Source organism: Sinocyclocheilus rhinocerous, unplaced genomic scaffold (assembly GCF_001515625.1).
Source record: "Sinocyclocheilus rhinocerous isolate Xijiao unplaced genomic scaffold, SAMN03320098_v1.1 scaffold35, whole genome shotgun sequence".
Classification (NCBI taxonomy): Eukaryota; Metazoa; Chordata; class Actinopteri; order Cypriniformes; family Cyprinidae; genus Sinocyclocheilus; species Sinocyclocheilus rhinocerous.
The window spans coordinates 988311-1015143 of NW_015661991.1; the positions used below are offsets into that span (position 1 = coordinate 988311).

The 26833-nt window shown below is 37.9% G+C and overlaps 1 protein-coding gene across 1 annotated transcript in view; it reads left to right on the forward strand.

The window, feature by feature from the left end:
* The window catches only part of LOC107727083 (transcriptional enhancer factor TEF-1-like), a 78934-nt gene that overhangs the window by 5780 nt on the left and 46321 nt on the right, over positions 1–26833 (forward strand). The window contains exon 3 of the mRNA XM_016536846.1: positions 14760–15019. Coding sequence (XP_016392332.1) covers positions 14865–15019 — 155 coding nt within the window. The 5' untranslated portion in view covers positions 14760–14864. The remainder of the gene's footprint in view (positions 1–14759; positions 15020–26833) is intronic.

Consider the following 26833-nt stretch of genomic DNA (forward strand, 5'->3'; position numbering starts at 1 on the left):
GGGACAGGGAGCTTCGGGAGCCCTGGCGGAGCAGGCAGCTCAGAAGGCCATGGCGGATCAGACAGTTCAGGAGGCCACGGCAGAGCAGGGAACTCAGAAGGCCATGGCTGGACGGCCTCCGTGGCCTTGCCACTCGGCCCGGCCACTACAGACGGACCCATACTAGGGCTCGGGGGCTGGAGCCGACACTGGCGTGAGCTCGGGGGCTGGAGCCGACACTGGCACGAGCTCGGGGGCTGGAAACCTCTCTGGGCTAAACTCGGGTACATGAGCCCCCACTGGGCTAAACTCGGGGACAGGAGCCCTCTGTGGGCTAAACTCAGTGAGCCGCGGCCGATGGGCTTGAGAGAGGAACGGCCTGCAGGCTTGACCTTGGAGCGGCCGGCGGAGGGGTTCTGGATTGGGATCGGAGGCTCTCCAGACACCGGATGACCGCCTCCTTCCAGTCGAGGTTGGTGGTGTATGGGAGCTCCGCGGGGCGATGGTATGTGATTCCGAGCCAGAACAGCGTCACCAGGGTCTCCCCATCGAGGGAGCTGGCGAGGGCGAGTGGCACGAATGCCCTCGCGTAGGTGATCGGGTCGCGGCTTGTGATGTACATCGCTCGTTCCTCCATTTTAGCGGGGAGAAACAAACAGGAAAACATTTTTTTTTTTAAAAACGAAAAACAAACACGGGGAGAAGGGGCACCGCTTACTGTCACGGTCCAGAATTCTGTCACGATTCGCTACTGTGAGGAGCACGGAGACGAAGGAGCGAGGAGATGAGGAGTGGAATTCAAACATATAGATTTTAATAACATCCAGGGAACAAGGAAAACACACATAGCAAGGGTAGACATATACAAAACACGGAACAGAGTCTGACAGGTATACCAACATTTTTAGAAATTATTACTTCACGTTTCTCAAGTTCTCAAAATAAATAAGTTGTTTAAGAATTAAAATTACGTAAACAGTAGTTGAAAACTAAATAAATAACTTTAATTTTTAAAAATTAATTTAAAATGTAATGTTTCTAAAACTTCTACTTCAAAATGTCACATTTTACTACAATGTGTCACTTTTCTTTGTAAGTAATTGTAAAATTTACTAGCAATTTCTGAGTGAAAATTGTTTCTTGTCACATTTTTAAGTGTAGTATATACAGACAAATCCTTACTTTTTTTCAAATCCTTAAATTTCTTTCAAATGTGTATCATCTAGGACAAGGTCCAATTTTTTGTTTTTTTTACGTTACTCTGAAAATTTCAGGTTGGATTTGAATCACCTTGTGGTGGAGGAAGAATACAATTCTGCTTAAACTGTGAAGCATTCATTATGACAATGCATTTTTCATATCTCAGATTTTGCAGTTGGTCAGGCTCTTTTATTTTGTGAAATTCATTTTGCCTCTGATTTTAAATTGAGTAATGTTTATTTAATGTTTGCTAATCTAACGTAGGCTAAATCAAATGTTAATTTGCTACTTTTAAAAATTTGTGGTCGTTTAATCTTGTGTTTCAAACAGAAACCGGTAGCCTGGAGTCTGAGCACGACCAAATTGATTCTCCAAGGAAATAACTGAGTGTGGTCTGCTGTTTAGTTGTAACAACAAGCCCTTAAAGAAGCTGAGGTAAATTGCCACCAGAATGAAAAGCTGGCTCTTAGCCACTGACGTCATTTAAGTAAATGTGCTTCAGGACAACTGCCATAAAATGACTGCCAGCTTCGGAGCGCACTTTGGTCCCGACGACCATTTTTGCAAGTGCTGTTCATGTTTTGCCCCCCACTGGTAATGTAAAAAAATGTAAAAACGTCTGACTTGGCCTATCAGCTGTGGTAGTGATTAGGATGCACTAATATGCTTTGGAGCTATTTTTACATGCACACTATTTAAAACACAGAGACCACTTTAGTTTGAAGTTTAATTGTCGCCTGATTTTGGAGTGTTCTACAAGTAAACATTCCTGATAGAAGAGATTTTCTGTGAATACAAGAGCATTTTTGCTTGTTGTTAAACCTGAAAAGACTAGGGAGACCAGTTCCAACACTTCAAAGTTATAGCCTTGTAACTCAAACCAGATGGAGGGCTTAGTCAGTTCAGAGGAAGAAATTAATGTTGATACAAATGGCGTCTGAACTTCTTAAAAAACAGTTATTCTGAAGAACTTGTGCTTTATATCTAATAATATCCTTCCCTTCAACCATCTATGGCATGCTGTAATGTTGTATGTTCTTATTCTAGCAAGTTTTTCCATGACCAGACACATGTGAAAAGCAATCTCTGATCCATGAATCATTAGATGAGTCAGTTCCTGAAACCGCCATAAACCTCCAAGTTCTTGGCCACAGCTGAAAGCAGGAAATCCAGGCTTCAATAACTTCCTTTCCCAGAGCTGGCCACGCTAGTGGTTAGAGCGCCCTGTTCCTTGCTAGCAATAGGAAGATGTACGCCTGTGGAACAAAGACACTCAGTCACTTCATTTACTGAAACTGTTTATAATTTGTGGCCTGTATTCAAATGTCGAGCGTCCAGGATCTTTGGCACCGTATTCTGTTCTCCTCTGTCGTAATAAATCCCTAGCAGGCCTTTCATTAATTGCTGCTGTATTGTTATCATGAGCGGCGGGCCCGGGCAGATTCCCTTTGCCCTGGAGCTTGCCTGGATTTACAGGGGGGAAGATACAGACTTTAAGCTACCTCTGGACATTATTATACAAAGTGAGCATGCTCATTGAGTTTGAAATCTTGCTACAGTGCGGCCTTCAGCTTTGTAAACACCGCTTAACCTCTCCAATGCCTTATGCAAATACTAAGTTCCAGGGGTTTGGCTTGTTTTTTTTTTTTATGTACAGGGTTGCAGTGGCTGCAAACATTTACTATGTTATTCATCCATTGATTTAAAGGTGAAGTGAATCATTTTTAATGTTAAAGAGATACTCCACTCAAAATTCTTTCTTTTGTGGAACAAAATAAGATATTTTGAGAAATGTCTCTGTGTCTCAAGTCAATAGGCTCCAATGTTATTTGGTTCCCGACATTCTTACAATTTCTTTTTTTGTGTTCTGAGAAAAAAAGAAAGTCATACAAGTTTGGAACTACACGAGGGTGAGTAAATGACGACGGAATTCTCTTTTTTGGCTAAATTATTCTTTAAACAAAGACACACCTTTAATGTTTAGAAAGCACCAAATGATCTTAACCGTAAGGCTTTGGTGCTTTCTAAACATTACTCTGTTTATTTGAGCACCTCAACATGTCTACTTCTGGCTCTGCCAATGGTGTGGAGTGTGGGGCAGGACTCACTGTTTTCCGAACAATGGCAGACTGAATCGGTTTTTGCAGTACAGTTAGTGGCTCACTAGTGAACAAGCTGTACACACCCCAACTATATGGTTTATAGTTTAAACTTTAAACTAAAAACAGTCGAGTATAGGTATAAGTACACTGGAAAAAGTGGCAAATGTTTCCTCAAGGATCTATTTTCTATTTGACTGGAGCCATAAAAATTATTTTTGTTGGTCTAACTCCAATCTAATTATTAACATAAAAATTAAATTTTTAGCTTGAATAAACACTTTTTTATTTTTTTTTATTTTGTAGTCTGCAGTGTTGGTTTATGCTGAATATACTAACGAGTCTCAGTATTAAGATTACAACAGCATAAGCTGAAAGATTGTGCTTCTTATACACTATTGGCATGTCAATATACTTTTTAAAACATGTATTTACATTTATAAGAATTAAACACAAAAAATGTTAACCTAAAATGTGGTAAAATCTAAATTCAAGAAGTCAAAAATATTCAAAACATTACGGAATCAACCAAATTAGGTTACAGTAACAAAACCAAATACAAGGGTTCCCAATCTGGTGGAAATGGCTTCTTAAAGATGCAGTTTACCCAAAAATGAACAATTTGTCATCATTTACTCACCCTCAGGTTGTTCCAACCTGTAAATTTCTTTCTTCTGTTGAACATAAAAGAAGATATTTCGAAGAATGTGGGTAAACAAACTGTTGCTGGCATTGACTTCCACAGCAGGCAAAAAATACTATGGAAATCAATGGCTACCAGCAACTTTCTTCAAAATATATTCTCTTGTGTTCAACAGAAGAAATTCATGCAGGTTTGTAACAACATGAGGGTGAGTAAGTGACAACATTTTTGTGTGAACTGTCCCTTTAAGGAAACTTTTAATTTTGAACTTGTATTAGAGGTTTTAAGAAACTGTAACATTTTGTAATATGGTCATAATTGATTGCCATTGAACTACTCTTTCAAAATAATATTTTTAAATAGCATTGCTCAGCCTGACCAGCTGGGTGGTTTTACTAGCATGTTAGAGCAGAGCCCGGTGGATGGGTCTCATCTGGTCGCCGCTGCTCATGAGGCACCAATAAACACAGGCGCATCCCTTTGCCGATGGATGACAAACAAACAGTGTGTCAGAAAATTCCATGTGACCTTTCCGCCATTTGTGCTGTGGTGGGAAGAAGTGATTTATGACAGATGGAGGTGCACTCCAAACAGACGCTGTCTTTGACATGCTGGGACTTGTGAAATGCAGATGGCTTCTCTGCTCATCACTGCCATTTCATTCCTCATGCCTCACCGCATGTCGCTCGGCCCGTGTCCTCGGCTCTGGCTGGGAAATCTCTTATCACAGGCAGGATTTACTCACAGCTTTTATTACTTGTTTTATATGCACTATTTCCACACTTGTTTAACATCTACGCAAGTTGGGACGGTGGAATTTGATGCGTATTGTGATAGACATGCTTTTTTAATAAGGTCAACTAACGCATCCTAAAGAAGCATGGATAAGGTCAACGATATTGAAGTATAATTGAATTCTTTATTGTTATTTAAAGAAATACATTCATTTCATTCCAATCCTGATTGTTATCTATTTTGGAACACAAAGAGCAGAATTTTCATGCAGGTTGTTTCCTTGCAATCAAATTTACATTGTTTATTCTTGATTATTACATTGATCTCAATTCAAAATTGCTCCATCAAATTTCATTTTTCTCGTAATATGTGCATATTCATGTCGCACAAATAAGATTATAGCCAAAATTTTCTTGTGTTCCTCACACAAAGCTATTATAAGGCTTCGGAATACCAATGTAGTGCATGAGCAGTATAGACTGTATGACTTTTTTCAGTCATTCATTTGGTCACCATTCACTTTCATTGTATGGAAAAGAGCATGAATGAACATTCTTCAAAACAACAGAAGAACGGAAATCATGCGGGTTTGGAATGACATGAGGGTGAGTAAATGATGACAAAATTTTCATGTTTGTGCAAAATATTACTTTGAGCCTCAGGCAGGAAATGGGACTAATACCTCTGCCCTTCCGTGTGCCATGGGTGTGATGGGCCAAACATTGCACATGATTGTGGCGCATTGGAGGCAGGTGGAGAAAGTTGTTTTGACAGGCCCTGTAAATCAATCCAGCACTCTGGCCAACAGAAATTGATCCCAAAGCGGCCCAGAGTTGCAACACCGGGCGGTAAGCTTCGGGCTTCAGGTTTGAGTTGGATGCTATCAGACGGTTTCACCGCATCTAACCCTGTCAGTTTAAAGAGGCATGAAATAAACGCTTGGGTCTTGCCAGCAGGAGAGCGCCGGTGGCCGTCCACTCCACTGGACCTTTGCTGTCTGCTTTAGGAGATTGGTCGTGAGAGACTCAATCATTGATTCATCAGCGCTCTGGGACTTTAGATTTATTCATGAAACCAGCAGAAAGATCCAGTACAAAACGGATCAATTGATTTTCTCTTTCCGTGCAAACAGAGATTCTTGGAGTGTTCATAGACTTGGGGAAAGACTCGAAAAGCATTCCTAATGATGTTTAAATACCTATTTAATTCAAAAATTTTTGAAATCAAATAAGAAAAGTTTAAATATTTAAAGAAAGGGATATCGCAAGACCTAGAAAGTTATATGCGACAAGAAAACTGATAATTGGCTGACAAGGCATTTTGATGAAGCATTTTGATTTCGTTTCAGTCATTGTAGACTTTGGTTTCTATGAAAATATGTTATTATGCAAACAATGTTAATCAAATTTGAATGGTCCCTTTCAATTTCGACTTAAAAATTAGTAAAATTGCTTCTCAAGGTTCATGTGTTGTACTAAAGTCGTTTCAAACATTCCAGCGATAATGAATTTGTTAGGTGGACGGATGCGGCGCGTGGAATTTCAGTTATGTCTCGCTGCTATGAATATGCATAACTTGATGCAGCTTGTTCCAAACAAGCGTACTTTGAAATACTTCAGACATTACTGAAATAATTCCCCGCAGCAAATAATGCACAATAGGAGGTATTTAGTAATTATATGGTAATTATAGTTCTTCATTCAGGGACCTTAACCACCGTGGGTCATTATGGGGTCAGTGAAAGTTGTTCACCGAACCATTATTGCACCTTCAGAGATAACGGCACAAAAGGAGTCCGCACGGAAAATTACATTTCAGACCTCTCATCTTCTATTTCATTACCTCGGCCCTGTGTGATGGCTGAAATTGGTTCTCTTCATTTAGGGAGCCAAATTCCTGCTTAGCTAGAACCTGAGTGGTTTATGTAATCTGTCGATAAGTGTCATCTCCCATCATGCCGTGTCACAGCCACGGGCCACTCTCACCATGGCATTTACTTGTTGCCTGCTTCCTCCTTTATCTCGCTAATAAGACCATTTCCATGGTGCTGGAGACGGGCAGATAGGAACATGCAATTATTTGTTGAGGCTGCAACTGTTTCCACAGGTGACATTCCTGCCTCTTAGAAGCTGTGATAATTAGTGTTCTAACAGGCTGTGGCACACTAGACTTTGGCTTTGACAGGCTTGTAACCAGAGCCAGAGATGAAGCCGCTCACACTCAAGTTAGTGGAGAGCCACTTATCTCGCATTTATGAATGTTCGGCGCCGTTGCTTTCGTCTAGTTCAAGTTCAAGCTCAAAGTGATGCGCAAAACTACATAGTTTCAAAGTTGACTTATCCACGGGTTGCCCGAATGACTATTTGACTAATCAGTCCTAATTAGAAGCCATGTATAATTGGTCAGGCTCTGGGTTTTTTGTTGAAATTTACTGTTTGTAACAAATGCATGTTTTCACTTTTTAATCAGCAATCAAAAGTCAGATTTCAATATAAACTTGATATATTTCTCCTCTGATTGTTTCAAGACCAAATTATTTGAGATATGCTATTTATTTTAATTGAGTATATCTTGTGATACGTCAGCAATTTTAAATGTTTTCTTAAAAGTTTATTTCCTAAAACATTTGAAAAAAAAAATAAATAAAATTTGAGTTCACACCAGAGTTATTTTAATATTATTTATGTTATATAGTAGTATTTATTAATATTTTTCAATTAACTTTTTTGTATTTTCAGTTTTCATTTTTTTCATAGTTTTGTTGTGCTTTCAGCATTTTCAACATTTTTTGGTTTTAATTTATTTTTATTTCAATTTTAGTAAATTTAATTCTTTAACATTTGTAATTTTAATTTGTTTTTTTTTAAGTGTAATTTTTCCATGCAATATTTATATTTTATTTCAGCCTTTTCAGTTTAAGAAAAAAATATTTTTTAATAGTTTTAGTTTTAGATAACAATAACAACACTGCTTCAAACATGTCTTAGAATTCCCAAATGTCTTAAAGAGCAAAAAAGCAATAAAATTTACTAATGCTGAAATTAAATGAAACCTTTTTGGAGTAAAAAAATATCAATTCATTAAATTCCTGTTTATTAAATTAAATTTAACATATTTGTATAGCACTTCTCAGAATATGTATTATTCCAAAGCAGCTTTATAGTGATTAGTGGCTTGCAATTCCCAGAAAAAACTCCCTTAGGTTTTCTTGGAATCAGTATCCACAGAATTAACATAGAAAGCTCTGCAGATTTCCATAGAATTCAAAAGTTGGCCATTGACAAAATTCGACACATCCATTACCCCTTGCATGTTCATAAATATTTTATATGAACATATAATGCTTTTTTTTCTACTAATAATAGTGTAGTCCTCTCACCCTCATTCAATGCATTTTACCATATTTCAATTTCTTCCACAGAAAATAGTAAAAAGCACCCAGATCCACGTGGCTCTATTTATAATCCTTTACACAATTGCTTGTATATTATAATTATTCAGAATAGTTTGATATAATAATGACAAGTTAATGAACATGCAAATTGGTGTTTTCAGTATTAGACATTGTGAAATGTAGCACATAAACCGTGATGCCTTATGAGACACGGAGCAGAGCGTACACTACTGCAGCAAGAGATGTACAAACACAAATATGCTATTGAAATGCACATTTCCACCACAAAAGAGTAACCTCTTAAAGAGCACATTTATAAACCTTATTTGAGAACCAATATATGATTAGCATAAGAATTATGCCAATAATGTAATATATTCATTATATCCCAGCAGAAAAGCATCAAATCTGTGTATTCACAGTAGTTACTGTGCACATTTATACAGTACTTCACTAATAACTTGTTCACCCACACGTGACTCACTTTGCCTGGTTTTAAATAATCAGAATAATCGGACCATGCAGGCATGTGTTCTCTTTAATGACAATGATGAAACGCCCCCACAGACATGTTCAAAACCTCTCATACGTTTCCTCTCTTCCGTATCCCGAGCTCTGGAGTTGTTGTGGGAGAGACTATATAATGGCATCGAGTTGTGAGGGAGGCATGTTCGGGCACATCCTGGCTCAGATCTGCTGGTGTATTATCAGCGCCACACACGTATAATGCAACACAAATGTGCTGACACACTTGAGCACACAAACACAAATGCTTGCATGTATGCACACACATATGCATGCATAGAGAGGTATAGAAGTGAATGAGTGTGGATGTCTCTAATGTGTGCAGAAGGTTAACGGTGTTCAGTTTGGTGCCTCGGGCTAATACAGGGAATTACAGCTTGATTGGCAGCCGCCATATAGGAAAATAAAAATAGCAGTCCATTCTGTATGATGCTGTGGGCTCGTATGATCACAATCATGATTATTCATCTCATGTAAGTTTTAAACAAAGGAATAAAATAATATTTATTGGGTTGCTTCCTAAAATCAGGCAAATATGATGATTATAAGAAGCAGTGTTATCATATCCATAAACCCAGCCAGGCCAGGCCTGATACAGTTCAAGGCAATACGATATTCTATTTCCCGGTAAAGTAATAATATTCAAAATATCTTTTTTTATATCTGTTGTTTATTCACAATGGTTTTATATACATTCAGATGAAAGACTATACATCTCATCACATTTTTATCGATAATGTTGAAATTTTATTCAGAACATTTTAATATGTGATATACTTTGTTCTGAGAATTAATTTTAGGCCGGAAACAGAATTTGGTTTAAGATATTCAAAAGGAAAATTAGCTTGTTTTTTTCCTGTAGGTATTATGTGTAAGTGTGCGCTCCATGTAACATGCAGGTGCTCACATTTTTTGAGCACAGAGCAGCACTTGTTTCTCCATTATAGTGTAATTTTTAATGAATCAAAATGGAGAGGCTTCCAGCTACATCCTTTTTCACTGTTGCCAAAATGCATTTGTCAAGGCTTTTTGGCTGTGTGTGCCTGTGAGCTGCTGCACCATAAGGAAATCTCACTTTGTCTGCCTTTCTGTAGTCTTTGTGGTAGTTTATTACATACTTCAAGATGTTTCATTAGGTAAGACCAACATTTTTGCATTTTGGAAGTGAAAGTTCCAAGTCTATATTAAAAATGTGACTATACCAGTCATGTATTTATATGTAGGTCTCGCCGTAATGGCTGGCATGTGCGAATTAAATGAACTTCATGGTCAAAATGCCATCTTGCTGAGGTATTCATACATCATATACATTTCAAAAGAAATATTTATTCATTTTAATATATTTCAATTCACTTGTAGAGTACAATAAATTCATTTTAGTTTTTAATTTTTTTAAATAGTACAGGGTTAAAATATTTTTTGGTTAATGGCCAAAGCATTAAAATAATCATCATCAGCAATATTGCCAGGTTCAGTACTGGTACATCCTAATAAACTAATAAAAACACAGAAGAAAAAAAAAGAAACTGTGCAACTAATTTTAATTACAAATTCCAACAGCATTAAGTCTGTATTAAAGTAGTATATCAAATAATCGTGCGTGCCATGAAGTGAAAATGATGCCAAAAATGTAAGTGAAATACTTGAAGGCTACATGACATTGTTTTCATTTAATTGATTTTTTTATATCAGTATTTAACTGTTTTTTAAATGAAGGAGCTTCTTTAATAGCATATTCATTTTTGCTTTGGTGTCTATCGTGAAATTTTACTTGATATTGGTGTCAACATCTCAGATTTTAGTATTGTGAAAGTGTTACTTACAAAGAATTACTTTTTTTATAGCTCTTAATTCTTTTGAAAGCTATGTCTGTTTCTCTCAGGCGTAAATTTAATATGCTCCCTCCTAGAAGTAAAGAAATGGTCCCAGCAAACATTTAACTAATGTTTGTCTCTATTTAGACCAGACATGTAAGAACTGACAGTTTGCTGTGAAATTTTTCTGAGAGCGCTCACAATAAGACAGTGACCTGATAGAGTCGTCTTCCTATGTTGTTCACTTTTGCAAAATAGCAAGCATATTTTTTTTCCCTTTTACATCAATGTAAGACTTGCAAAGGATTTTCTTGGTCCCATCTGATGAATGACTGCTTCATTATCAATTGCAGGGGAAAAGGCTAAAAGATAAAATCCTGCTTTAATCATACTCCCATTTATTGTGCATGTTGAAGTAATCCAATAATGCAGCGCTCTCGAACTAGGCGGAAATTATCATTATCTTTTAGGCGGCATTGATCTGGGTCTCCCATGAGAGATGTTGCATGAAATAGTGGCAGAGGTGAATCAGTTACGTTGATGTATCGAAGGCTAAATGATCATCGAGGGACTTCAGCCATGTAGTGTGATTAGGCTGTTTTTAGGCTATTGATTTTTTTCTTTAACACTCGTTTCTGTAAATGCATGTTCATTTCAAATTTGATCTGCAACAGCAAACATTGCTTGTTTTTACTTTTAAATGCAAATGTTACATTTAGAAGTAACCGGCCTACAACCCATGGCCTGGTCTCTAACATTTACCCAATCATATGACCCAGTCCAGTGGCAGGGATCCGCTGCATCAGGTCGACTGTTTCTCTTCACTAAAGAGCTCCTGCCTATCTAGAACCAGCTACTACACTTTCCATTACCATCAAAGGCAGAATAACCTCCAATTAATGTAAGTGGAAATGTAAATTCAGAGTAGATCCATTTGGTCTGATGATAAAACTCAGAGCAGTGAGTGGTTAGAAATTGCCATGGTCTAGTATTTTTCTGAGCATCCATCTCGTGCAGTTTAAGCTTGGCATTCATCTTGTGCAAATTAAGCTTTAATTGCTATCACATTTTACTACGAAGGCTTAAATAATCTTTGAAAATAGGGTCATTTGCTAAATGTGGCGTGTCATTTAGAATAGACAAATTACTGTGCTTTGTCAGTAGGGTTTGTAATATTATCAAAAATGCTTTACTCCAAATCTTGACCGTCTGTTTTTGAAATGATCTTGATTTTACACCCCAATGTTATGTAAAATGCATATAATGCAGAACAATTCGCTACAGGTCACCAAGTTGCTGTAATGTTGGTCGCTAGTGAATATGTGATGCTTGACTGCAGTATGTGACTTTGTGGCATTGTTACAGGTGCTCATGTTTCCACAAATCCCAGTTTGCTTGCTTAGTGTTTAGTAAAAGTGCAGTAGGTGCTTTTATTCAGGCATACCTGGCATACATGTAGTAGTACACGGTTTGTAATACAGAAGTGGGACATACTGCCATGTTATAAAATTTAATCTTGCAATTAAATTTGTTCATCTTCAGAACACAAATTAAGATTTTTTTGGATGAAATTCGAGAGCTTTCTGACCCTCCATAGACAGCACCGTAACTACCACGTTCAAGAAACATAGTAAAAACATAGGAAGAACATCGTTAAAGTAGTCCATGTGACATCAGTGGTTCAACCTTAATTTTATGAATCTGCGAGAAGAGAAGAAATTGTTGAATAAAGTCATTTTTGTTTTCTTCGCGCACAAAAAGTATTCTCGCAGCTTCATAAAATTAAGGCTGAACCACTGATGTCTCATGGACTATAAAATATTTTTGGCCAGACAAAATCTGCACACAGGCTGAATGTAAATATAACTCTCTGTAAATCCACTCTCTGACACTAGGTGGCACTTATGGAACAGCAGAATTACAGCTGTTTCCCGTAACCTCCATGGACAAAGCAGAACTGCAATTAAGAACACTACTTTTAGTAATTAGGTAGGCTATTACATGGAGCGAAGATGAAACCAAAATGCCATTGAATCTTTTCTGAAGAGGTACATTCATATAATTAATTAATTCATATATTCTTTTGTATAATTACCTTAGCGCTCTTTTAAAACCTCACAGCTTTCTGCCATGTTTTCACTCAGAATGAAACTACTCTGCGTGCTGTGCGCATGTGAGACTGTTATTTAAACTTTGCTTTATGCTGGATAGTATTTACTTATCCTGAGTTGTTCAAATTGCGGTAATCGAATACGGTTTTAATGATAGTTAAAATAAGAAATGGTAATACTAACCGTGGGGAATTTTATCATGATTTATCATCAAACCTGTAATCGTTCCATCTCTACAACTTTATTATTATAATTTTTTTACAGAGTAAAAACTCACTTCAATAAATATATTTCCACCCAACTTTGGCTTACTACTTTCAATTCACTAATACATTTTATCTTGCATACTAAACGATGGATAGCATAAAAATGGGAAAACGACATATGAAAGTCAATATCCCAAGGCAGGTATTTTCAGTCATGCAAATATATCAAATCGGGAATAAAATTCGACAACAATTTTATCAAAAAGTATACTACTTTAGCTCAAATCACACACACACAACTTTTTTCAGGCTGGTCTAGCTAACGCTTAACTAAATATACCTGTTGAAGTTGGATAGTTCATGTCACTTTGAAACCGCACCCTCTTGTCGCTGGTATTTTTCTATAGGGAAGTCAAACTCCATCAGGCGAAACAGACGTGTTGAGACATTGGCCTTAGCTCCCTCTCTCAAGTAGGCCACGCGTGGCCGAGGGACCAATGGCAGCCATTTTTCAAGAAGACTTTCTGTTAGCAAATGGGAGCCAGCACTGCAAGGATAGCCGAAGTAAACATGTTTATCTACGCTGAGCTCCTGAGCGTTCCCCTCAAACTGGCCATCTTTAAACAGTTTGTATATCTGACAGTGGGGGGAGAATGTGGTTCCAAGATGAGGTACTGCACTGAACAACCACATTATGTTTGCAGCAGCGCTGGAAGTGATTACCAGTGTAGTTCATTATTCAGTTAGGTAGGAGGGGGGGGGGTAGAGCATGAAGGCCCAAACCATTTAGTGGTCAGAAAGGGGAGGCTTTTTTTCCTCTCTCATCAGTCTGTGAGTCTGTTCTGCAGTGTCAGCATTCAGCACACAAACACGGAATTCAGTAAAAGCTCCCTCCACTCCCAAGCTGTCGGGAGGGTGGGGGAAGAGGTGGAGTGGCACACGGAGTAACGGGGAAAGTCTCTAAGAATGAAAGTCCTCGGAGGTGTTGCGTGTTGGACATCCTTGGCGTTTCATGTGAAGTTGGGAAGAGAATAAAACTTTTTCAGGAGGAAATTGCATTCTTATGGTTTATGACCCCAGTTTATGGGGTGATTTGGAGTAGTTGCCAAAACTCAGAGCTGGTAACCGGAAAGTTGCTGGTTCGAGCCTTCTAAAGTCAACATGATATAAAAATTGACAATTTACTTTCTTAATACATGTTCCTTACATTCCTCACTGGCAGATTTTTTTAGTATCTTTAATAGTTTTATTATTATTTTGAATTAGTTTTTTTTCTGTTTTCATTTTCATTTTGTTGTGTTTTTGTAATTTGTTTTCTTTCTTTCTTTTTTGTAAATATGTCTATATAATTTATTTATTTATTATAATTTATTTATTTATTTATTTATTTTTTACAATTTTTATTTTAGTTTTAGTTATTTTAGATTTAAAATTAGAAATGTTGCTTTGGCAGTTAGTTGAAAAATTCTTTTAAGTAACTAAAAATTTGTTTTTATTGTATTTCTGTTCATGTTTATTTTATTTCAAGTAATTTTCTAATGTCTGCAGTTTAGCGCCATCTGCTTTCATTCAGAGCATCTCTCACATGTTCCGCCATGTGCTTCTCGTCCGCGCTTGTTTACGTCAGAGTGCGCACGCATCTTTCATGCAGCATACAGCGCTGTTGTGCATTTTGACCAGTTGATGGGAAAAGTATTCTTAAAATGCATTCAAAATTCGGAATAATTTGTAATATATAATTATTCACGGTATTTAGAAGTGCCCACGATAACAATATCGTGCATATTCATTACCGTGATATATCGCATTACCGAATACCGGCACAAGTCTAGTGCAGAGACAACTATGAAAAAGCCATTCACTGAATTCACCAAAGAGGGCAACCTCTTTAAAACTAAGCTCTATTTTTATGAATGGTTGGAAATGTTTTGGCTCAACCAGTGGCATGAACTGAAAATGATCCTACCACCGAACAACTGCATCACCTGATATCTCAGTGACAGACATCTGTTCTGTAGAGTGTAACCACAACTTTGTTTATCGTCACTTTCAGGATTCGCCCTAGTCTGCTCCAGGCTTCGGCTTGGAGGTCCCAACTGCCACCATTGATCCCAGCAGCTGGAGTGGCAGTGAAAGCTCTGCTGAGGATATTGAGAGGATGAGTGACTCGGCAGACAAGCCCATTGACAACGATGCTGAGGGGGTGTGGAGTCCTGACATAGAGCAGAGCTTCCAGGAGGCACTGGCCATCTACCCGCCCTGTGGACGCCGCAAAATTATCCTCTCGGATGAGGGCAAGATGTATGGTAAGAACTCGGCTCTGCCAAACTGTTCTCTACAGGATACGGCCAAAATCAGTTTATCTGTTTCTTTGGAAACGCAATCAACAGAAGTGAGAAAAATGAAAGGTGTTGCTATGATATGTAGGTATAATATGGCAAATAATAATACATTTTTCTAAAAAGTTGCAAGTGCTAAATCTCTTTAATGCTCATCTGAGGTTTTGTCCTAAGCACAACCATTGATCATGACAACTGGTCACTTAGGATCACTTGGTTTACAATTTTTGTTGCACTGGGCAGGCCCCCAGACATAGTGATATCTAGTTGGTCCAAAATCTTGCTCAATGGCTGTTTGTTAAATCAACAGGAAATCAATATTGACCCGGTTTCGTAATATATGTTCCTGGCCTTGTTGGCCGCAATTGAAGTCATTGAAAAAAGAAAAAAAAGAAAAAAAAATGAAGACAGACATAAATATTAGTATTATAATTTTACAGTAATGTAAAATTATTATTATTATTATATTTTAATTGTTTATTTTGCAGTGAAATTAATAATAATAATCATAATTATAAATATTATTATTATTTAGCCATATTGATATAATCACAAAGGTATGGCCAAATTGTTCCTTACAAACAAGCACAGCAAACCCATTTTTTTTTAAAATCTCATTTTAAATCACAATTGTAAGTTTTATGAGGAAAATTAAATTTTTCAAAAAATCTGCTTGTATCGTGCAGAACTAATGATTGGTATATTGTTAGAATAGAAGAGACATGTTTAGATATTTTATTTAATAGTGTCACATTTTAACACCACAAATTAATAATTATTGTCAGTATTGGACAAAATGTTATTATTGGTGCATGCATTGCTTCCTTTGTAATCTTTTATCAAATTGTATTAATACGTCACCAAGCCCAATTATTTTTCACTCCTTCAGCCACCTGACCACTTTTTAAGAACTAATCCATTACAGGTGGAAAAAATTAGATCCTAGATTTTTCCAGTTTCACATTCCATTATTAAAGTAAAATGGATTGCGAACACTATTTTCGTGTCAAGTATGTTGAAATATTTCATTTTTACTGTGGACAGAGATATTACTTGTTGCTGGTAACTTGCCACTTTGCATCTGGTTAAGACCTGTCGTCAATGTCACATGACAAAGTAACAACACGAATCCCCTACGATGTAGCCTCAGCTTTCAGGGCTCTTGGATCGTCCCAGAGCTGATCGCTGGAGGTGAGAAGTGAAACGGAGGGCTCTGAGGAATCACATGAGAGTGAAGTGGTGGAGAAGATGAGAGCCATTGTCAATCAGGAATCTCTGAAGTCTTGGCGGGCCTCTGCAGCAGGCTTCCCATTCGTTCACTTGTTGTTGAGTAGTGGGAGTGTAAGTAAAGCAGCATGAACTATTAGTCAGGAGCAGATGGTACTGCGGCTGTCACCAGCTGTGCCACCCCCTCCTCCTCCTCCTCTCCTGCTCCTGCCGTCCTCCCCCTTTCCTCCATTCCTGGCTGGGTGATGTCATGGAAAGGGAATATTTTCTTTCCGCGGTGTTGGAGTCCCTCACAGCTTGTCAGTGTCAAGTGAAAGCAGAAGGCCCTCAGGGCATTCGTTTGCAGCTGTCATGTGACCCCTCCGGCCAAATGAAATGGAAAGTTTAAGAGTGGCAGCAAAGCCTCTCAGCTGCCATTACAAAAAGCGTTTCGGGCCACACTGCCACCGAAACACCCTACACAGCCTTTGCTCTCAAACTCGCTCTCATTCACTCCCTCTGTTCAGGATTAAAACCTGAAAATAGGTTTGGCTGACCAGTTTTAAATGATCAAGTCCAAGTGCAAGATTCAGCAGTGCTCAGACTGATATAAAGAGGGTTTATTTTGTGGTTTTCTTCACAAGTTCATGCAGAAACTACAACTTAAAACCAGAGTTGACAACAAATAATTTACATTACAATTCAAAAGTTTGGAACCTTTAAAGAGGTCATATGATGCGATTTCAAGTTTTCCTTTCTCTTTGGAGTGTTACAAGCTGATTGTGCATAGATAAGATCCCTGAACTTGCAAAGACTAAAGTCTCAAAACCAAAGAGATATTCTTTATCAAAGTTAAGACTCTGCACCCCTCCGGCCAAATGAAATGGAAAGTTTAAGAGTGGCAGCAAAGCCTCTCAGCTGCCATTACAAAAAGCGTTTCGGGCCACACTGCCACCGAAACACCCTATACAGCCTCTGCTCTCAAACTCGCTCTCATTCACTCCCTCTGTTCAGGATTAAAGCCTGAAAATAGGTTTGGCTGACCAGTTTTAAATGATCAAGTCCAAGTGCAAGATTCAGCAGTGCTCAGACTGATATAAAGAGGGTTTATTTTGTGGTTTTCTTCACAAGTTCATGCAGAAACTACAACTTAAAACCAGAGTTGACAACAAATAATTTACATTACAATTCAAAAGTTTGGAATCTTTAAGACTTTCAATGAATTATCTTATGCTCTCAAAGGCCCTAACCCTAACCCCTAAAAAGACCCTAACTTATTTCTGTGATGATGGCAAATCTGTATTACCTGTCAGAAATCATTCTAATATGCTGATTTAATTCTCAAGAAGTATTTTTCTTATTATTAATTAAAAATGATTTTGCTTCTTAATATTTTGAGGAGTATAAAAACAGTATTTACGTATTTGACCATTTAAATAATTAAAATATATCTTATACAAAGTTTTTTGTTGTTGCATTAGCAGATTTGTCACTGCTTTTAGCATAAACCATGTATTTTTTCAAGGTTTATGCTTGAAACTCTTAATGGAACTTCAAACATATAACTTTCCAGATACTTCTTTAAAAAGGAGTCATTGTGCCTCCCACATAAATTAATATTGTTTTAAATGTATGTATTTTTAGTGGAAAAAAAGATACGGATTAAGAACAGGAGTTTTTGCATTAGTGAACAGAATTTTGTACAGTAGCACAAACAGTCCTGAATTTTCTATTACCATTTGCTGTATATCATTTGTACAGAAGAAGTAATATGTGAGCCAATATAGATCAAACAGGAAATCGTAATGACAAAATCACCTGACCGCGTAACCAGTAGAGAGCTGGTGTGCAGTGCTGGGGTTGCTGACCTGTCTGAGAGTGCAGAGATTGACCAGAGGTCAGCTTTAGCAGCTGTTCAGGGTATCCAGTTGCATGTTTACTCAACAGCGATGTCCATCATAGCCTCAGGAGTAATGTTTCACAGTCCTCCAGACAACAGGAAAGCAGCACAGTGTCACGGGCCACATTGTTACACATGTAATGCGTATTACAAGCAGATGATCGCATACTGTAGACAAATCAGATATGTAAACAAATGACTGCCAGCAAAGTTTAGACTTGTTGCTATGAAAGCATGATTCCGTTATTCCTGAAATGAAGACCCCATGATTGTTTGTTTGGTTGTTTTGTAATCTGTTACAGAAAAGTGAAGTTATTGGAAGAAAAGACAAGTAATAGAGCAAATAGGAGGCTGTATGTGGCAATCAGGGTGAGGATAGAGAGAAAGACTGCAGCCGGATGTTCTAATTCAGCATAAAATAGCAAATGGTTCCTGCAGACAGGAACTGGCTCTAGAAAAGGTATGCAAAATTCCACTTAAGCCAAAGAGACAGTCTGGATGAGAGGCCTTTCCTTCATCCTACACCATGTTCTAGCAAAGTAATACAAATGATGCTTAAAGGGATAGTTCACTCAAAAACACAAATTCTGTCATTAATTACTCACCCTCATGTCGTTCCAAAACCGTGAGACCTTCGTTCATCTTCAGAACACAAATTTATTTGAAACCCAAATAAATCCGAGAGCTTTCTTACCCTCCTTAGACAGCAATGTACCTGAAATGTCCCCAGGCCCAGAAACAGAGTAAGGACATCGATAAAATAGTCCATGTGACATCAGTGGTTCAACCATAATTTTATGAAGCTACGAGAATACAGTTTGTGCACAAAGAAAACAAAAATAATGACTTTATTCAACGATTCTCGTAGCTTTGGAAAATTACGGTTTAACCACTGATGTCATATGGACTATTTTACAGATGTCCTTACTCTGTTTTTCGGCCTGGAAACATTTCAGGTACATTGCTGTCAATGGAGGGTCAGAAAGCTCTCGGATTTCATCAAAAATATTTGAATTTGTATTCTGAAGATGAACGAAGGTCTTATTGGTTTGTAACGACAGGGTGAGTACTTAGTGACAGGATTTTCATTTTTGGGTGAACTATCCCTTTAAGACAAAACATGAAAGAGGTTATCATTTGTAGTAGTCATCCAATATATTGACAGTTGGCATTTTTAATCTGATATTTTCTGTCTGGCCGTTGTGTCGGAAGCGGGACTTTTATTTTTACAGCGGTGAGAAAGCCAGCAGCATATCCATGCATAAATTAGCTAATTAATGTCAAAATTTCCCCATTTTGTAAATCATCACAATGAATGTCAAAACTTGTTATACAAAATAGAACTATACAATGATATAATGACAAATAATGATACCTTTACTATGTACAATAAATGTGTGCACTATATTTTCCGGAAAAGTCACACTGGGTTAAAATTGCATTGTTGAGAGAAAAAAAAAAACACAGATAAGTTGCATTGGTGTGCCACATATTATTGTTTAATTCAAAAATAAATAAAATGAAATGTTCACAGACACTATAAACATGTATTTTAGTCCCCCTCACTCCACAACAATCCTTTAAATTTAACTGTACACTGTAAAAAAAATCCACTAAAAATCCCTATTTCAACTTAAAAACTTAAGTTCAGTTGCTTCATTGAATTTTTGAGTATAATCAACTTGGTTGTACAAGTCATTTCAACTGAAATTACATTAAACTGACATACAAATTCAAGTTGAATTTCATATAAATTCTGAAAAAAAGTTGAAAATGCTAAATAGTTCATGTAAAAACATAAGTTGCCACGACTTGCTGATCATATAATTTTTTACAGTGTATTCAGAACAGAGCAGGAATGAAAAATGTAAGTATAAAACCAACATAAATTGTAGTGACATTCATTATAAATGACAAACCTAAAATTTTTTTATTTAAAGCCAAACTTAAACTACTGTTGTGTGGTTCGGCATGAATCCAAATGTGCGTTTTGTGCATGTTTTGTGTGCTTGGCGTTTAAATACTTGCATTATATACGTTGCTTTGGATTATGTCGCAGCACTTTTCAGATGATGAAAAAACATGACTCATATTCCAGAAAATATGGTACGTGTATGTTTTGCCATTATAAACTTTTTTTCTAATTTATGTGAGCATTGTATCTAGAGTAGAGCTCTGAAAGGCAGTGTTTGGGCTTTTACAAAGTTTGGCGGGACACTGAAGGCAGCAGATTGCGGTTGCCCTCTCTTTGAGCACAGAGTCATTGTATAGTCTCGTCTTTCAGCTCTGCAGCTGTCACTGGGTCCTAGTGCCAAAGCCATCACACCGTGAACTGTGACCCGCTCACTCACTCAACCATTAACAAGGGCCGTTACAACTGTCAAAACAAGAGGGTGCGTCTGTCAGTGGGGTTCCGGGACAAATTAGACAAACAGACTTGATTGGCATTTTTGGTGAACTGAACGTGGTTAATGGGCCGTTTTTCGATACAGGGTTATTTTGACTCTAGGCTTGTTGTGCATGTTTGTTGTGGCCCATATACAAAATAGACATAACAAGCTTTACCCTTGAAATCTAGAAATTTGATCAGCTGAAATTAATTTGTTGTCATTCTGCAAATACTTAATAACTAATAAATAATTGACACTTATTTTACATTCATGCCTAATTGCATTAAACTAACATCATTTTCAAAAATTCTGTTGTTAAAAAAACTGTATTGCTGTGGTTGCCAGAATAGTTCTGTAAAAATACAGTAAAACATATTTACAAAACAACCTGTAGAAGGAATGAAGGCAGTTTAAAGTAAATTACAAGATTATTTGTTATTTGTACTTTCAAAAAGGGTACATTTAACTGAATTTTACTGTAAAATTACATACAATTTTTGGTTAGCTCTTTTAGTGTTTTTCCCCTGTATTTGGTAAAGAAACTTACCATTAAGCAATTAAGATTTTTTCTGTAGTGTTTTTTACAGTATTTTACAGCTAAAATTACAGTCACACTGTGTCTACACTGGACGCGAGCAGTGCGGAGCGACAAAATACTATAGAACCCATTATAATCGGTGAAGCTGTCTCACACTGGATGCAGCACAATGCGACATGGCACAACACGGCAAATCCCCGACAGTAAACTGCTGCCTCGTTCTATTTATGATGTACTGACACAAAGTTCAAATGATTTTTAACGGTCACTGTCGCGTCCAGTGTAGAGAGTCTTTAGCTGTTGCGTGACACGACAACTGTCGCATCCGGTGTAGACATGGTGTCATTTTTACAGTGTGGTGAAAGCACCACTATCCCATGTAAAACACAACATATTGAATGAACTAGTTATCTGAAAACTGACTAGTGATTAGCAATATTGAGTAGATTTTTCTTCTCTTAATAGTTTGATATTTTCTCTAAATGTTTGATATTTTATAGCAGTGCAATAGTAGCAAGCGGTTTTTAAATGTTAGACAGTGATCACAGTTAAGCATTCTCAGGGGAGTTGCATGTGTACATTTATCCCCGTAAATCCAGGTTTCCTTATTGGTAAATTAGTCGTTTTGCCAAATCTTGAAAATGTATCGTTTTTCAGTAGTGACCACCCACTGATCTTTTAGTCTTTTCTGCAAATCTTTTTAAAATCTAATGATCATCTAGTAAACCTTTCTTAACCCTGTCAGGTCACCATTTTCTTAAAGCACAATTCGGAACAGTGACCTTACAACATTGTGACTCGTGTTTCTGTGTTACTTCTCCATTGTGTACCATCGTTTTAATGAAATGCACTGGCTGGCAGGCCACTCTCCAGAATGCCACAGGAGCTGATGAGATCTCCTTCGAGAGGTCCTCAATGCTGATGAAGCACCCTGATTGGCTGGGGATTGGATTATTATTTTTGTTTTAGGGCAGCTTCGAACCCGATGGCATCGAGATTCACACAGTTCTCTAATTGGTGTCCAGCAGCCTTTAGCCTTTGATAAAACGACTGTCGTGCGTCTCCTGGCTTGGACGAGGAGGAGAGAAGCAGAGGCGCAGGTATTTTAGTGCAGAGAGACCCGCGGGATCGCACATTCACTGCGCATAGCTCTCTGCGAGAGACGCCGTCCTGAGTACCCTTAAGCCCTTTGTTCCCCTGGCTGAATGCAGTTAATTAGCAACAGTCACTATAGCAACTGCCTCTCACTTCAAAACAATGTCTAATTTTTGCAGCAAAGCTTATCATACTGTTTACCTGATGGGCTCTCTAGCGCCCTGAGTTGTGCCGGGGCTGGCTCCCTGCCCAGCCTCAGAGGTTAATTGTGACCGCGGTGAAAAACATCACAACAGCTGCTTTGTGATGAGAGGACCATGAAAAGGGCTGGAAGAAAGTGGCGGTCCCCTTCAGCAGAAAGAATCGAAGACGCGGCACTTACATAATTCACCTGCTTTGCGAGCCTCCATTCAGCACGCCCTGCGTGATTACATACCCTCCGGAGTATATAAATGAACACATGACCAGATGTGAAATATGGCAAGAAACGCACAATGGGACATTCAGTTCCCCGAAATTGCATTTAATGGGTGTTATTGTGCACGCAGCAGAGCCTTAAGTCAAATTGTTAGGAATAATGCGCCACAGCACAATGCTGACTGTAGCGTGTAATATGTATAAACTCTTAGTTTCGTTTTCCAAAACTTCATCTTTGTTTCCAACAGATTTTTGGAGAAAAAAATGGCATTGAAAAAAATTGAATTGATTGCATAAAGCACCACATTTATATCTTCCATGTTACGTGAGTTTTTGTCCTAACAACCCATGGCCGCGACATTTGGTTGCTTGTCGCTCTGGGTAGCCCCACCCACACTGAAGTCTCATTGGACTGAAGAGCGGTTGTGGCTGGAAGGGATACAGGCTAACAGTAAATTACATTTTCTACCTATTACCTATTTTCTACCTGTGTTTTATTAACGTCTACACCTACCCCCTACAATAAGGCAAAAACAGTCATTATTGTAGTACAGTGTGACAAAAATTATGCTATATTGATGTGCGCATGCCCAGTAGACGAATCTGTATACTATCTAGCCATAAAGGGATAGTTCACCCAAAAATGAAAATTAGCCCATTATTTACTCACCCTCAAGCCATCCTAGGCGTATATGACTTCCTTCTTTCAGATGAATCCAATCGGAGTTATATAAAAAATTTACTTTGATCTTCCAAGCTGTTTAATGGCAGTCAGCGGGTGTTGCAGTTCATCAGTCCAAAAGAAGTGAAATAAAGCGCATCCATCCATAATAAAAACTGCCTCACACTGCTCCAGGGGGTGAACAAAGGCCTTCTGTAGCGATGCGTTTTTGTAAGAAAAATATCCATATTCAAAACGTAATAATCACTTTAATCTAGCTTGTGCCAACAGTTGTACACGGAAGCAGCTCCGGGAGGATGACGTAAGATGTCGGCGCTGCGCATGCGCCGGTGAGTCTCGTGAAAACCAACGTTTGTTTACAGGAGCAAAGAAAGCAAAGTTTCCTTACTTTAGCAAAGGAAAACCAGTCTCCTCTTGACTTATATACACACACCTCCAATATAATCCCTCGCTTTTGTTTGTGCGCAATTGTAGCTTTGACACGCCACAGTGATTTACACCTGCAAGAAACACATTTCCGATTACAAAACGTTTACGTTTTACGCCTGCAAAATGAGTCAGAAATACCACCAGGGTTGTTCTCATGCAGTAAACGGAGTATGAAACCGTTGTTCTTGCAACATAATGATGATTAGTCTTTTTTCACCTCTGTCTTATTTTGCGTAAAATCAGCTGAATGCTGCGCCCTGAATAACGTGTTCCTGAGGGGAACAGCTGCATTGATATTCTATATGGATAATACAAACGAGCAAACTAGCTGTGCCTCTTTCTCTGTGCCTTGTGTTTTTTTTTTTTTCATTTTGCTGAAATATTTGGAGTGATTTTTAACAAAGCATATTGAGTTATCATTGATTGTGTGCCCTAAAGTTCATATTGCTGCCGTCCATCTGACTGCAAAATAAGAGAAAGGGGCTTTGCAGTGCAGTGACAAAAATATGCATGTGTTTGATCCCGAAAACACAAAAGCTGCAGCAAAATCTGTCAGACCACAAGCTATTTAGCCGTGTTTTCAGAGTGATGCACGTGGACTTTATTTTACGCCTCCTGGTAGTGTCACACTTAACAAAGCTTAGTCTTGATGGCCTTGTTAGGGCTTGTCAGCATCTGATGTTTTGTGCCAACAATGAATGAAAAGGAATTTTGTGTTCTTTTGGACCTAGACGTTGTAAACATATGGACCTGTCAGAGAATCAATTTAATTTTGTTTGTATTGACACAGGCTATTTTTCAATGGAGGTTTCAGATTTCTTTGTTTATCTCTAGTGTTCTCGGCCAGGGTGTGCCCCAGTGTTGACCTTCTGAGTTGTTTAAATGACCCTGGGGTCCCATGCTGCATGTCCCCACTGGTCAGACATTCTCTAGGCCTGCCAGGTGGATGGATTTGGCTGGCCAAATCTGAAAGCAAAATGCCCAAGGCATTTCATTTTGCTATTTGTTGACCACAATGTGACATGATACTATTGACAGCTTCTCCGATTGCACAAAGAGCTTGTTTTGAAGTTCAGAGACCATGAGGGCATGTAAAACGTTGTGGTCAGTTTTAACAATTTCATCTTTAGTATGAAAGAAAATAACTTTGTGATTCTCAAGGATATAAGAATACAAAGAATAAGTCTGGAATGTCAAAAATTCACTTAAATCCAGTGGTCTAATTGTTGTTTTGTACATTTCTTTTTCTTTTTCACATACACTTTAAGTTTAACGTCATATCAATAATTAAGGTATTTAAAGTGTCCTGTAAAGAATGAATGTGCCGGCTCAACAGAACTTGACTGCATTTTTTGGATGTGACTGCAGAGATTTGTGGTGATCATGTGAGCTGTCTTCTTCACTGCTGAAGAGCGGATCCAGCAGAATCAGCTAGTGCTGAGGCTGGTCTCGTATTTCATCTCTCCAATTGGCTGCTGTTGTATGAGTGAAGCAGGACATTCTGCTCCATTTAAAGAAGCAGCAGCGTTCATTGGTTGACATACTGTGGTAATGGTAAACTACTGTGCTGCTTATACTGAATACTGCTTTCTGTTTTTTAAAAATAGTATTTGAAACTTACACAGTGATAAATGCTGTTAAACAGTAAAATATAGTACTTTTATCACATGATCTTATTACATGAACTGATTCAGTTCCTTAATTGGTGTCCAGTTATTATCTCCGAAATGTAAAGGGATATGTTGTGGTCAAATTTGGTGGTTAAAGACCTAACTTTTAGCATTCTGATCTAATAAAGGGTCAAGAAAGACATTGTTAAAGAAAAATTTAAATTGTGATTATTTCAGATTGATTTATCATATTGGAAGTGTATAGTCAAGAAAGAGCGGTTTGCATTGTGGGATGCATGCAGTGTGGTCTTATGTACGGCACATTTTGGAAAATGTAGGAAATGTTGTGATTCACAGATTGCATAATTTATAGTGCAGACATAGTAAGAGTCGTATGGTAGGATTCTATTCTGAGCGAAGCCTGTCAGGATGTGATTTAAACATCTTTCATTTGTGGTTATGCAACATTAAATGATCCTTATTTAATGTCTTACCAAATGTCTCTGGTGTTGTGTGCATCAGTTGTAATTTTTTCTTCATAATGTGATAACTCTGCCCTGAAGTGAGTGACTGTTCTGAAGACTGCATGGGTGGGGAAAATAATATAATGTTTAATCTCAATCAAAACCAATTAAATCTAGATTTAGCCACATCCTACATTTTTTTCTTGCTTATAAATGTTATAGTACAAAATAAAAAAAATTAAATTAAAATATAAATAAATAAATGCCTTTATTAAAGGGGTCATATGATGCAATTTCAAGTTTTCCTTTTTCTTTGGAGTGTTACAAGCTCTTGGTGCATAAAGAAGATCTGTAAAGTTGCAAAGACTAAAGTCTCAAACCCAAAGAGATATTCTTTATAAAAGTTAAGACTCGTCCACACCCTCCTAAAACGTCTCGTTTAAACAATCCCCCACATGTCTACATCACTGTGTGGGAAGATTTGCATTACACCGCCCAAATGTTTACGCAAAGAAAGAAGGCGTAACTTTGATTCTCGCTGTAGTATTGTTGCCGCCACCGCCATGTCGTGGAGACGCTGTGTTTTGTTGTGAAAGCGAAACTACTTTGTTTGGTCTTCCAAAAGAGGACACAGCTAGAAATCAGTGGTTGGTTTGTATTTACAACAACGTTCCAGAACAGTTCAACCCAAATATTCAGATGTGTGCAGCACATTTTATGGAGGACTGTTTACTGATCCAGGGAGAGTAACGTTAGACTAAAATGCCAGCAGTTCTGACTCACGTAAGTACGTTTTCTTTTATCATTTGCCACTGATGATTCAAACGCGAGTTTTGAGCAATTGTAGAGTAGCGCTTGTTGTTTGTAGTTTCTCCGATCACAAATGCAGACATGGTTTTAAGTTTACGCAGCACGATACGCAACGCAACACGTAAAAACACAGTATAAGTCATTATAATCAGTAATTATCTCCCCACTGGATGCAACAAATGCCTCATTTATAATGGGTTTTATTGGTTTTGTCTCATCGCGCCAGGACACAATCGCGAACGAATCG